Source organism: Silurus aristotelis (genome assembly GCF_946808225.1).
Source record: "Silurus aristotelis genome assembly, chromosome: 16".
Lineage (NCBI taxonomy): Eukaryota > Metazoa > Chordata > Actinopteri > Siluriformes > Siluridae > Silurus > Silurus aristotelis.
Genome location: NC_139589.1, coordinates 23,851,169 through 23,866,168, shown reverse-complemented (window position 1 = coordinate 23,866,168; position 15,000 = coordinate 23,851,169). Strand labels below are relative to the sequence as shown.

The 15,000-nt window shown below is 43.9% G+C and overlaps 1 protein-coding gene across 8 annotated transcripts in view; it reads right to left on the bottom strand.

Annotated features, from left to right (window-relative positions):
- wdr7 (WD repeat domain 7) overlaps window positions 1–15,000 on the bottom strand; it is a 99,427-nt gene that overhangs the window by 19,556 nt on the left and 64,871 nt on the right. For all 8 annotated transcript variants that reach the window (XM_083563656.1, XM_083563650.1, XM_083563652.1 and 5 more), the window contains one exon: window positions 2,765–2,989. In XM_083563656.1, coding sequence (XP_083419782.1) covers window positions 2,765–2,989 — 225 coding nt within the window. The remainder of the gene's footprint in view (window positions 1–2,764; window positions 2,990–15,000) is intronic.

The following is a 15,000-nucleotide window of genomic DNA, read 5'->3' as shown; positions in this document are numbered from 1 at the left end:
GTGACAAGGTCAGCTAAGAGCAACACCTGAGCTCAAAACACACACACACACACACACACACACACACACACACACTCTCTCTCTCTCTCTCTCTCTCTCTCTCTCTCTCTCTCTCTCTCTCTTTTCTAGTCCATACAGAAGACTCTTTCATTTTTCAAGGCTGATGCTCTGCGTCACTATTGTTTGTGTGTAACTGCCCCCGTCACGCCTTTAAGCTCTGCTTATTTCTAAATGTAAAGTTTACACACACACACACACACACACACACACACACACACACACACACACACACACACACACACACACAAAATCGTTCAAGAGCTGCTATTGCTATACTGTGGTCCTCTGGAGACACAGTCCATAAAGGGACTTTCTTCACACACACACACCCACACCCACACCCACACCCACACACACACACACACACACACACTTCATGGCATACAGTATCACCTTGTAGTATAGCCTGTGGAGCACATTAAAAAACACAGAACTTCTTTTTTGCTGTGTTTTACACACACACACACACACACACACACACACACACACACACACACACACACACACACACACACACACAGCCTACCTCAGGCAGTGCTGAATAATTTAGTGATTGAGAAACCTGTCTTTTTTTTAATAGTATTTTTTTATTGTTGGTGGCCAAGGGACAGTCCAAGGCTCTCCTCAGATATGTGTGTGTGTGTGTGTGTGTGTGTGTGTGTGTGTGTGTGTGTGTGTGTGTGTGTGTGTGTGTGGGTGTGTGGGTGTGTGGGTGTGTGTGTGTGTGTGGCTACAGTATAATCGCTAGTGAACTGAAGTGTTTTTAAAGCCTGTCTTCTCCTGAGAAAAAGAAAGAGAAAAGAATTGGGCGTGGCACGAGGTGAGGACGGAAACAAAACCTGAACTCGTTTTTTATTTTCCTCCATATTTTACACAAGTAACCTGAGATACTCCAGATAATCCAAAAAATGGTGGACACCTGAAGATAAGTTTCCTAAGTGCTTCTTGTTGAACGTTCCAGTTGAACCACTTTAGCAGACTGTTGATATAAATTACAGTCCAACTCCATCTTCTTTAAGAACTTCATGGATCTTTAGGCTGTTGATGTGGAACCATCCTCACCCAGAGTGGTCTCCAGAGTGGAGCTGGCTTTGTGGAACCATCCTCACCCAGAGTGGTCTCCAGAGTGGAGCTGGCTTTGTGTACAGGAGCATTGTCATGCTGGAACAGGATGTTTTCATGTTACAACACCCAAAGACCACCTATAAAACTTTGTGGTAGCAGTTTGGAGAAGAAGCACATCAGGGTGGAAAAGCCACACACTGTTTTTGTGAGTGTATATTGTCTTTTGTTCCAGAATCTGATCTCCTGATGATCAGAGCCAACGCTCTTCTGTCATGCCACTGGGAATCGTGAGTGAAGAGCTCAGTGGTTAAGATGTTGGACTTCTGATCGAAAGGTTAAATCCCAGCCTCACTTAAATACCCCACGCAAGACCCTTACCCCTCACCTGCTCAGGATCATGGTCTCCGCCCAAAAAAACAAAAAAGGAAACAAGGTTTTGCGGCTCTGAACATATCAGCGTGAAATTTGCGCTCATGACACCGTGGTTACGAAGAACTCGACCCTGGTTTTCTCCAGAACGCTGCAACTTCCTATCCAACTTTCTAGCGGGTGAAGATAAATTAGCATCTGATCGATCGGTGTTGCTCTTCAAAAGCAGTCTTAAAGACCTGAAGCCTCACCTGCGTTTCCATTCTTATACCTCCTGCACCTTCTCCATCCATCCATCTTTCTCTCTGTCCACTCATATTGATTTGGCCTTCGCTTTTGATTTGACCATGAAAGAGAGAGAGAAGAAAGGAAGAAGAGAACTGCTCTGAGGGAAAGGTGCAGACTTCTGAACAGCCTCTATCAAATGCTCTTATTTCCGAACGTTCCCTACCTCATCACTCCATCCACAGGGATTAGAAGGATGGAGAAAGGGATGAGACGTGTGCGTATCATGGTCGGCAACGTGGACTTTAAAAGGACAGCAGTTACACTCTTCTCCTCCGTTCCTAATTTTATTCCTCTTTTCTTCCCTTTCCATCCTCTAATTATCTCCTCAGCACCTCACCTAAATCGTGACATGTTTATTGCCTTAACGAACAGCTCGTTAGCCCGGACGATGGTTTGTCAATATTCATTTCTTCATCGACGTCGGGTCGACGCTTAAACCAAGATGTCCTCTCAGAGGGAACAGGGCCAGGACTGTCTCTGGCCTGCCTCCAGTACTGGGTCGTGCTAAATTCTATTTGCTGTTTGGATAATTAGCTGAGGTTCTGCGGCTCAGGGGGCACTGGGTGGGGTGGGGTGGGGGGTGTATTAGGCCGGGGTATCCGGTGTGGGAGGCGGGGAATCTGCTCCATAAGTAGACGTGAAAATATAAAGATATAGAAGTGGATGGAGATGGATGCAGATGGTTGGAAGTGAATAGCAGTGGATTAAAGTTGATAAAGATGATAAAGATGGATAGAGATGATGAAGATGGATGGAGATATATAGAGATGGATGGAGGTGTGAGAAGGAGAAATTAATTGAGGAAAAGTGTGATTATTCAGCAGTTGGTCCATCACACAACATAAACAACAGGGCAACTGGCACACAAGCTGTCCATTCTGGTGTGTGTGTGTGTGTGTGTGTGTGTGTGTGTGTGTGAGAGAGAGATTGAGTGTGTGTGTGTGTGTGTGTGTGTGTGTGTGTGTGTGTGTGTGTTTCTCACAGGTATGGCGTGCAAGCGAGTAGTTGGATCCCACAGTGCTGAGGCCGAAGCCCTCGGGCGCCTGGCCGCTGGTCCTGGGGCGAGACGGGAGTCTGGGGGGTTCGATCTCTGCCCCGAACTCCGCCCCGATCACGCCGAGCAGCACGATGGCGGTCGCCTGCTTCCTGCGTTCCTCATACGAGTTGGAGATCTTCTTGGCGCTGGGAGGAAGATTACTCAGACATCCTGCAGGACACAAACACATGAGAGAGATGAAGCTACACGGAAAAGAAAACCAGCATCATCAACACAAACCAAACACAACATCCTGCTCGGAAACACCACACACTGCAGCAGGGAAGGAAAGTGTGGATGAGACGGAGGCAACAGAGGGACATGAGACAGATAATGAAGACCTGGACTACTGAGGACCTGGACTACTGAGAACCTGGATTATCAGACATAACAATAAACAGATAAAACTTATAACCATGGTTTTAAAATGTTTGTGTGCAAATTGTGTGTGTGAACTAGATATGATTGTAAAAATTAATGTGTATATTGTTGTGTGTGTGTGTGTGTGTGTGTGTGTTTGTTTGTGCGAGAGAGTTGTAAAGACCCTGCGCACCTGTGTGTGTGTGTGCCTGTATTTGTGACTATATCATACATGTGTGTGTGTGTGTGTGTGTGTGCGCATGCTGTAAAAGACCGTGGGCACGTGGGTGTGTGCACGGGTGTGCGTGTGTGTGTGTGTGTGCATGCTGGAAAAGACCCTGGGCACGCGTGTGTGCATGCGGGGGTGTGTGTGTATGCTGTAAAAGACCCTGGGCACGCGTGTGTGTTCGCTTAATTGTATAGAGAGCCTGAATGTGTGTATTGTTTATGAGAGGCCCATAGCTTGTGTGTGCATTATTGTGTAGCAGAGCGCGTGTGTGAGCATGTGTGTGTATTGTGAAGCCGAGGTCACGGTCAGGGTCGGCTTGCTTAATGGAGTGCGCGCACACACACGCACACACACACACCACCCCTGCTACAGCCTGCCCACAACAACAGCACCAGAGGGGGTTACGCTTTCGGAAATGTGTGTGGGGGGGGGTTTATAGCCTCACACACTCACAACTCCACCCCTCTGCAATTCACACACACACACACACACACACACACACACACACACACACACACACACACACACACACAGACACACACACACACGCCTCAATTAGACACGCGCTAACACACACGCTTGTACAAAGACACCACGCTGCAGAACAGCACACGTATTAACCTCTGCACTCACTCCTTGACTGAATGCACACATGTACACCGCAGCTAGTGTGCAGCGTGTGTGTGTGTGTGTGTGTGTGTGTGTGTGTGTGTGGTCATTGAACAAAGGCTATGACTTGGCTGGGCTTCAGTGTAAGCGCTGACCGCTTGGCTTGGTCACCTGATCACCAACTGACCACCAATCAGGTTCTACTAACATCAGCACTGTGTGTGTGTGTGTGTGTGTGTGTGTGTGTGTGTGTGTGTGTGAAAACCATGAGGACAATTAAGAGAAATGATGGAAAAAGAGGAATGAAAAAAGAGAGAGAGGTGTTCATAAAAAAGAAAATTGTGGTGGAAATTTTAAAGCTGAGCCACAATGTGTACAATCAAGCAAACTGTGTGTTTTTGTGTGAGTGTATTAAATATTCGAAATATCTTTTACAAATTTTATTCAACAATCTTCAATGTATATATATATATTAGGGCTGTCAATCGATTAAAATATTTGATCGCGATTAATTGCATGTTTGTCATGAGTTAACTTGTGATTAATCGCAATTAATCACACATTTTAAGCGATTCTAAATTACACTCAACACTTTTCAAGTTTTTAATTCTCTAATCAACATGGACAAGTATTGATGCTTTACACTTTATAAGTGAAATCAAACTCAACATCGAGCATGAAGACAATATTTTTGTAAATGTTTTAAAAGTAATGATGGTGTTTTAAATAAAAAAAAACTGATCAGGACACCAAACTGAACTTGTGCTATGTTTCCACACGGACGGTTTTAATTGCCGGATGTGCGCATCATGGCAGATTTTGGTGCTGATTTCAGATTTGGTGCATCAGTAAATACAATCAACCTTTAAGCTCCGCCCACACAATACAGAGAACCTTGATACACTTTTCTGGCCACGAGCTTCAGAATTGCACCTGCTGGATTTTGGAACAAAGTCACGAGCTCACACAGTTTGCAGGTCCGTGGTTGCGCCGGATAAAACCAGACGTTCAGTTTTGATCGTTCTATTTGTAATAATAAAATCATCATCTCAGACGACAAACGGAGATCCGTCTCGCTAATCAAAAATCTTTATTAGCGGAGGCTAGTGTAAGTCGATCTCTTCAATCCGATGTAAAACCAGAGCAGAGATGTATTTCACACACACACACACACACACACACACACACACACACACACACACACACACACACACACACAATTTTCAGTTAAGGAACAAAGATCAGAAATGAGTTTCAAGCTTTTAAACCAATTTACTGCTCCTTCTTCTTCTTTCGGCTGCTCCCATTAGGGGTCGCCACAGCGGATCATCCGTCGTTCCTACTGCACACTTCACTGCTGTCACACTGTCCTCATACATGTCCTGTCTGACCTCTTCCCTGAATCTCACACTACAGTCTTCCTTCTTTCAGTCTTCACTCTCCTGTTCTTCTTCACCTCCAAAACCATCCTACAGACCACCATCCGATGCTGTCTAGCTACACTGTCCCCTGCCAACACCTTACAGTCTCCAATCTCCTTCAGGTTCCATCTCCTACATAAAACAGAATTTTTCCTTCTCCTCCATCTCACAACCCACTTGTGGAGCATAGGCACTGATGACATTTATCATCACCCCTCCAACTTCCAGCTTCACATTCATCAAAAACTCTCTTCACCTCCACTACACTCTTACTGTACTCTTCCTTCAGAATCACTCCTACACCATTTCTCCATGATAGAACAGTTTAAACACCTCCAATGTTCCTGGCCTTACTCCCTTTCCACTTGGTCTCCTGAACACACAACATCTCTACCTTTCTCCTCTCCATTATATCAGCTCCCTCTCTCCCTTTACCCGTCATAGTACCAACATTTAAAGTACCAACCCAAACCTCCACTCTCCTACACTTCTCCTTTCCCTGCCGTCTCTGTAGACGTCTTCCTCCTCTCCTTCTCCTCCTTCGGCCAACAGTAGCCCAATTTCCACCGGTACCCTGTTGGTTAACGATACCTGTGCTGATCGTTGGTAACCCGGGCCTCGACCGATCCGGTCTGATTTTCTAATTTGTGATCTGCATATTTGATTTGGCACATGTTTTACGCTGGATGTCCTTCATAACACAACCCTCCACATTTATCCGGGCCTGAGACCGACACTGAGAGTGGCAGACTTGTGCAACACCAATGACTGGGTTCAAACCAATTTACTGCTAAAGAACCAAAAATTCTTGATTTAACTTAATTTAATTCTTAATTTAAAACTGCTTTGATTTGAAACTCGATTCTTCGAACCCATCGATTGAAACTAATCGTGTTATTTCCGTTCCGTTTTCTCGGTGCAGGAGGGATTTAACGCGATTCCCTCGCTCTAATACTCGAGCGTGTGCAGCGAAGACACGGCCTCCAGCCTGATTTAATTCCAACCCAAGTCCCACAATCGCCTCTGATTGGCTCTTGTGCGACCTCTGACCTATTGGGCCAGAGCATCTCTAAGAGGGTGAGCGACTGCATTTTATCTGTTTGAGACACACACACACACACACACACACACACACACACACACACACACACACACACACTGTGTGAGGACACTGGAGAGATCTGCAGTGTTAAAGCGCCTTTAATTGTGATGGCAATCTGACTGCGCTGCCGATAAAGACAAACACTGCGAATTTATCTCGTCCTTCTCACACACACACACACACACACACACACACACACACACACACACACACACACACACACACACACACACACACACACGACTATTCTCAGTATAAGCCGGTTAGTCCGAGCGCCTCCTTCCTATAGCTGAGGTCAATAGCTGATTGAGCTCTGGTTAACCACCGTCCACATGAGACATAATGCATGCACACACACACACACACACACACACACACACACACACACACACACACACAGATGATTGATAAAAAGGGAACACAACTTCCAAGTCAAAAGTTAAAAAGGCACACACAACCGTCTTGCTGTGTTAACAAACATACGGATAGACAAAGAAGCAGGCAGACAGACAGACAGGCAGACAGACAGACAGGCAGACAGGCAGACAGGCAGACAGACATTAAAAATGTTTTAATGTTTTATATATCATATATATTACACATGATATTTCTGTGCACAAAACCAGCTCCATGAAGATCTGCTTTACATGGGTTGAAGTTGATGTACTGCTATACAGTAGAGCTCTATTGAACCTGATGAATGTGAATGTTGACTGCACCCCCAGGCCTCCTCAGCTCACCTACATCAGGACCTGACTTTACTAAAACCCTCGTGGATAAATTAATCTTCACAAACCTCCACAAAAAGTAGTGGAACATCTTTTCAGATGTGTGGAGCTTATTAGAACCGCAAATGAAGACTCAATGTGGAATCAGATGTTCAAAAAGGAGTATATACGGGTTTTGATGGTCAGATGTCCACAAACATTTGGTCACATATATATAAATTTTCTGATCTGGAATATTTTGGGCCAGTCGTTCAAAGTCATGGCGCATAAGATGACGTTATAGATGGAGGATTTGGTAGAAAGTTGATGTCTTCAGTGGATTTAAGGGTTAATGGAAAACTAACAGGACACTGATGGATCACATGCGCTCGGAGACGGCGAGGTATTTTTCAGTTTCTTGTCTCCGCCTGCTCCGCACGCGGCTGCGTAGCGGCACGGTCTGTGCAAACCATTGATTTTTGAACGCCATCGATCCTCCACCTTTGATATGGCCAAGATCTATTTTAACGACATTGTATCTAAATCCTATTTGCTGCTCCCTGCTTTCAAACATAATAAACTAAAACGGCTGGACGACGGCCCGTTAGCCTTAAAAAAAAAACAAAAAAAACAAAAAAAACAACAACTTGATTAATCTTTAAAAAAAAAAAAAAAAAAAAAAAAAAAAAAAAAAGAGACGGAACTCGGCAAGCTGCGCTCTGACGGAAATAAAATTATCAAGCGGGGGACAGCATTAATTAAACGCGCCTTGAAAACTGCATCAAGCCATCAGAGTCGCTCTCAAACACACACACACACACACACACACACACACACACACACACACACACACACACGATGATGATCAGAGCTCTGGATTGTAATGAGGAAGTTAAAAGACATTATGCGTAAAAGTAAAAATTATTAGTTTATTATAATTAGGATATTTTTCTGATCAATAATGAACGATGGGTAAAGAAATAAAATGCTTCAGGAGCTGCTGCTATTGGAAAACGAGAAAAAAGATAGAAAAAGAGATGGAGAAAGGGAGAGAAAGATGGAGAGAAAGAGAGAGAGAGAGAAAGATGGGGAGAGAGAGAGAGCGAAAGAAAGAGAGAGAAAGAGAGAGAGAGAGAGAGAGAGAGAGAGAGAGAGAGAGAGAGAGAGAGAGATGGAGAGGATGTGTGAGAGAGAGGGGGAGAGAGAGAGAGAGATGGAGAGGATGTGTGTGTGAGAGAGAGAGAGAGAGAGAGAGAGAGCGAGAGAGAGAGAGAGAGAGAGATGGAGAGGATGTGTGAGAGAGAGGGGGAGAGAGAGAGAGAGATGGAGAGGATGTGTAAGAGAGAGAGAGAGAGAGAGAGAGCGAGAGAGAGAGAGAGAGAGAGAGAGAGAGAGAGAGAGAGAGAGAGAGAGAGAGAGAGAGAGATGGAGAGGATGTGTGAGAGAGAGAGAGATAGAGAGAGAGAGAGAGAGAGAGAGAGAGAGAGAGAGAGAGAGAGAGAATATAAAGACACACTGGAGCTCCTCTTAGTGCTGGAATTTATTATAGAAAACGTCTTGAACCAGGAGGACCTTCTATATCATTTTGAACGTCCTAAATAAACCCCATATTCTACAACTTAGTGAACGTTCTAGAACAACATTAACAATCTACAAAGAACCTGAAGAGTCTATCGCTCTACAGACCTTTTACAAGCTTACACATATTCTAGAACTCCACATACATTCTAAACCCAGTGCACATTCTAGAACAACCTAAACATTGTGTGGAACAGTTTCCTCCCTTGAGCCAACAGGTTTCTCAACACAGAACTGAACTGAAACTCAAACACACACACAAACTGTGTAACTGAACTGTACAAGCCGGACTCAACACACACTCGCACATCCATGTCTTCAGTACCACCACTATTATATTACCTCATTATTACAAACTGTTTACATCGTGTGTAATTACAAAGTTCACTCCTGTACTTTAAAATATTAAAGAATTTTCCATACAATCTAGAATGTCAAATACACTCCAGCACACCACAGACATTCTAGAACCTGGTGAACATTATATGATGCTCTTTACACCGAGGTAAACGTTCCAGGACTATATGCACATTGTTAAACGTTAACCTGCCAGCATTCTCCAGACTTCTGAAGCAGAATACATGTGTAGAAAGTATTTTTTAGATCCATTCAATAGATTCTATCTGGAACTCTGCAAAATAAAATGATCTAAAAGCCAGAGGAACATTCGAGAACACAGTGGGCAGCATGTGGATTATCAGGCCAAGCCATGTCAAGAACAACTACCCCCTTCTCTTTTCCCTGCCCCCCAGCGTTCCCACGATGCTTTGCGCTCTCAGGCTGCCTGGCCGCCATTGATCACCGATATGCAGGCAGGTAAAATTTGATAGCGGGGGATTGTGGGAAACGATCGATCCTGCCTGCAGTACGATATCTGAGGATTCTCATGGCAGGGAAATAAATGCAGGGTTGTTTTTTTTTTTTTTTGTTATTTGTGTTGACGGGAGAGAAAAAAAAAGGAAAACCAGTTGTCCAGAGGAGTTTGGGAAGGACAAGGAAAGGTTCCCCCTGATGAAACGCTAAGACAAAAGAGGTCGAGTGCTCGTGCGGAATTCATTTACGAGACGTCAGACGGACGATAATTGCAAACGCAATTTGTGAGAAAGGGGCAAAAAGCGAGGGGACGCTTAGGTTCTGTCCTTCTGCTGAAGGTTAACTGGGTTCGCTTCATTTCAGATTGGCCCGTTCTAATTTTAACATGTACATGCGTGGGCGCACACACACACACACACACACACACACACACACACACACACACACACACACACACACACACACACACACATATCTCAAGATCCAAACTTTCTCCTCTCCCTCTCTTTAGAAAGAGAAAGAGAGAAAAAGAGATAAAGAGAGAGTGAGAGAAAAAGAGAAAAAGTGAGAGAGAGAGAATAAAAGACACCCTATATGTACCTGAACCCCGTGCAACAGGCAAACACTGACATCGCTCATGAAGCTCCACCCCCAAATAAATCTAACAATTAATTCTAGAACCCTTTAAACATTCTAGAACCTGAAGGACCTTCAACGATAATCTGAACATCCTAGAACGACAAATACACACCAGAACTCAACATATTAAAACCTTGTGAAAATTTTACTGAACCTTCTATCACACTATGAACATCACAACAGGGTAAACATTCTAGAACTCTCAGAGTGTTCTAGACCAACCTGACCTTCCCAGAATAGAAAATTCAAGCACTCCAGAACTCTTCAGAACCTGGTGAATGTTCTAGATCAACCTGAACATGCTCTCACAACTATAGACATTTTAGAACAACCCAAACTTCCCTGAATACTATACAATAAAGGAACAGATGACCCGAACATGACCATTCTACAAGAACCTGAATATTCTATTGCACTATGGACCTTTTACAACCTGGAAAAAGATACAAAAAAAATCTCTATTAGAATCTGAACAATCTAGAATGCTAAATACACTCCAGAACTCCACATAAATTGTATAATCTGTGGAAATTTCTAGAACAATCTAAACATTCTAGTACACTACAGAACTTTTGTAACCTGGAAAACATTAGAAACTCTTTTATAACAATCTGAAGATTGTAGATCACTATTCTGTTATATATGTAGGTGTTCTAGAACAACCCCACATCCCCGAACTCCATTATCATTCAAATTAAAAAGAAAGAACGCTCTAGAACATGAACTGTCTACAAGAAAACGAACAATCTATCGCACTATGGACCTTCTGTAACAAGAAGAACATTCTAGAATTTTCTAGCCAGTCTGGACAATCTAGAACGCTAAATACGCTCCAGAACGTCACATTCTAAAACCCGATAACTGTTCTAGAACCACCTGAAACGTCTATCACATAGTCTGGACAATCTAGAATGCTGAATACACTGTTCTTGTCACAGCACATTTTACAACAGAAGAACCATTCCAGAACACTATATATAATTGTACAACAGGGTGAACACACAAGAACTTTGTGGCTGTTCTAGAACAACCCAAACTTTCCAGAATCCTATATAATCATTCTAAAAGTTTTTGAATGTTTTATTACAATCTGAGAATTCAAGAACACGGTCTAGACACTTTCTAGAAAAGGGGGTATTTTGTGTTGAGATATGAAGCGTGAGAGATATTGCGCTCGAGCGAAAGCCTTGATAGACACAAATATTTATATTTCAATAAAACACACATTACACAAAATAAAGTGCAGGGACCCGAGTGCAATAAAGTACAGAAGCAGGTTCTTAGGGAATATTAAAATGTTTTTCTGCGATATTGATGTCATGGCGCATGATGTCAAGAGTGTGAGCCAAAGTGTATCAGATGTGCGTGTGTGTGTGTGTGTGTGTGTGTGTGTGTGTGTGTGTGTGTGTGTGTGTGTGTGTGTTGTGGGAGAGTAAGAGGAGGACTAAAAAATTTTTTACACAATTTTTATTGAACTCGGTGAGCAGCTAATAAACACACACACACGCACACGCACACACACACACACACAAAGAAGAAAAACTACTAAACTCAGCAGGAGATAAATGATAGATGGAATAATAAAAAAAAAAAAAAAAAGGATGGATGGACTGATGGATGGTTAAATGAATGAATGGGTGAGTGAATGTATGAAAGGTGAAAGGATGAATACATACTGATGAATGGAAGGACAGACGGATGGATGGTGATGAACACATGAATGAATGAAAGAGTAAGCGGATAAATAGCATAAAACCATGATGGATGGATGCAGACAAAAGGATGGATGGAAGGATAAGGTGACTGACCAGATGGATACAAGGTTGAATAGATGGATAGAGGGGAGAGGAGAGAAGGCGGTAAATGGATGGATGAATGGATGAGTTTAGGCTGAACGTCACTAAAACAAAGAACAGGGAAAAAAAGAATAAAAGAGAGGAGAGGAGAATAACAGGAGAAGTAAAGGAGACGAGAAGGAGAAGATGAAGGAAAAGGAGAAGAAGAAAAGAGACAAAAGGAGAGGAGAGAACAAATGATGAGAGTTGAAAAAGGAGATAAGAAAAAGAAGAAGGAAAGAAAAAAAGGAACAACAGGGAAGCAGAGAAAGAAGGAGAGAGGAAATAGAAGAAGGGGAAGGTAAAAAGAAAAAGGAAAATGAGAGTAAGAAGTAGTAGAAGAAGGAAAGGAAAGGGAGTAGGAGAGGAGAAGGAGAAGAAGAGGGAGTAGGTGATTTGTCTGATTCAGGGAGAACGAGTGGAATGAGAGAAGGAAAGGGACAAAGAGAGGGAAGAAAAGGTTTATTGAGGCTCTGTACTTTCTCGTGCTGCGAAAGGAGGAGAAAGAAGCAGTAGGAAAGCACTCACACACACACACACACACACACACACACACACACACACACTTCTCTTTTGAAAGACACACAGCTGTATTATTTGAAGTGTGGCATGCATGTAGGGAGTGTGTAATCGCTGTGAGGGCTGCTTGATTCTTTTCTCGCCAGTGTGTGTGTGTGTGTGGCAATTGAATAGAGCAACAGCTGGCCGGTATGGAGTGTGAGTCCGCTGAGACCTCGGCCTCGGCTCCGTGATAAAAGAGTCCACAAAGCGTTTTTGACTGCGTCTCTCTCTGCCTCTCTGCCTCTTCCTCAATACCAGACCCCCCTCCTGCTCTGCTACTCTGTCCATTCTCCGAGTCACACACACACACACACACACCACTCCGTCCACGCTCTTTCTCCACTCCCTTTTTACACGCGGCTTTATCAATAGGCCGCGCTGCTGAATAGCCAACACGCTCTATTTGGCTTCCAGTCAATTAAGCTTTAAGCTGTCAGCAAACAGGAGTTTTTCAGTGCATTCGGAGCGAGAGATAAAGAGGGAGAGAGAAAAAGAGAGAGAAAGAGAGAGGGAGACGACGCAGTCTAAGGAGAGAGCGTGGTGACACGGCAGATACGGTGCATAAAGGACAGAAAATGGCGGGAAATTAAGTGGAAGGAGGGGGGTGTGGGTGGGGTGGGGGCATGAAGGTCAGGTGGGTGTGTGTGTGTGTGTGTGTGTGTGTGCGTGCGTTTGTGTGTGTGTGTGTGTGTGGATACGAGGCATTACATGCTGATTGGATTCCTTCAATATAAATTGCTGTTTCTTAATTCACACACACACACACACACACACACACACACACACACACACACACACACACACACACACACACACACAGTTACAGAAAGACTGATGATTATTGGGATAAATGTTATGATTGGGCCGGACAGTGTCCAATCAGAGGAGAGAGAAAGAGAGAGAGAGAGAGAGAGAGAGAGAGAGAGAGAGAGAGAGAGAGAGAGAGAGAGAGAGAGAGAGAATAAGGGAGGGAGAGAGAGAATGAGAGAGAGAGAGAGAGAGAAAGAGAGATAGAGAGAGAATGAGAGAGAGAGAGAGAAAGAGAGAGAGAGATAGAGAGAGAATGAGAGAGAGAGAGAGAGAGTGAGAGAGAGACGTACATTTAATGTTAATGGAGGGAGTCTCCGGTGTCAGGGTTTGGTAAGAATCAGAGGTAAAGCTGAAGGATTTCCGGCATCTTCAGGACACAGGGGTTTAATGCTTTAAGGTTTCTTCGTAAGCTGGACACAATGTAGCTTGAGTGCGAGTGTAACTAAAAATGGATAAAAAGTACTATTTATTTTTATACATGGCCCCTGGCTAGTGTGAGTTATGACATCACAAGTCTTGAATAATAAATACTGTTCTGTTGTTCATGTATGAGAACACACAAATAGAACAGAGAATAAAGCACACACACACACACACACACACACACACACACACACACACACACACACACACACAGCAGACTGATGTGTGTATGATTCTCTTCCTCTCTTTCTCTCAGTCCCATTAAGATTCAGCCGTACCAAAACCTTCGGCCATGAGATATTTACCAGGTTCATTGGGGATGATCTTCTCTTAGACCTTACAGGCGCGGCCCATCAAACAGAATGAGCAACAAGCTCTATGTGCACTTCACACACACACACACACACACACACACACACACACACACACACACACACACACACACACACACACACACACACACACACACACCATGCCTTCAGAAAGGCCCTGTAGGTTTGAAAGCCGAATCTGCAGTTCTAGTGCACATGTGGAATAGGTTCTGGGTGTAAATTTGAGGAGACGTGCCTGGAAGCAGGAAGCAGAATGGTGCATTATGGGTAAAGATTTTCGAGCCGCTGTCGTATAATCGCGTTTATTATTCATACGAAGGTCCCATTCGAGACGTCGGCGCACAGGTCTGCTGCGAATCTGAGCTCTTCGAAATGAGATTAAGGATCCTGTAAGGACTCCTATAAGGACTCGCGTCCCCAGACATTTTCCCAGACGTTCGCGTGGATCCCAGACGTATAGCTGATGTACATTACCTGCGTGAGCGGCACTCAGACGGAACGAAACCCGAGCTCGCGTTTACTGCACTTCCTGTGTGCATACGTGCACTTTGAAGAAGACAGGGTCCAGACGACGCGCCTGCTTGGTGGAGACACATGTCTACATACGTGTGTGTGTCTGTGTGTGTCTGTGTGTGTGGCTCAGGATCTTGTCATTGCTCACCAAATCTTCCAGTAAGGTTAGTGCTAGTGGGTTAGAGGTCGGATCAATAATGTGGCTTATATATGAGAGAGAGAGAGAGAGAGAGAGAGAGAGAGAGAGAGA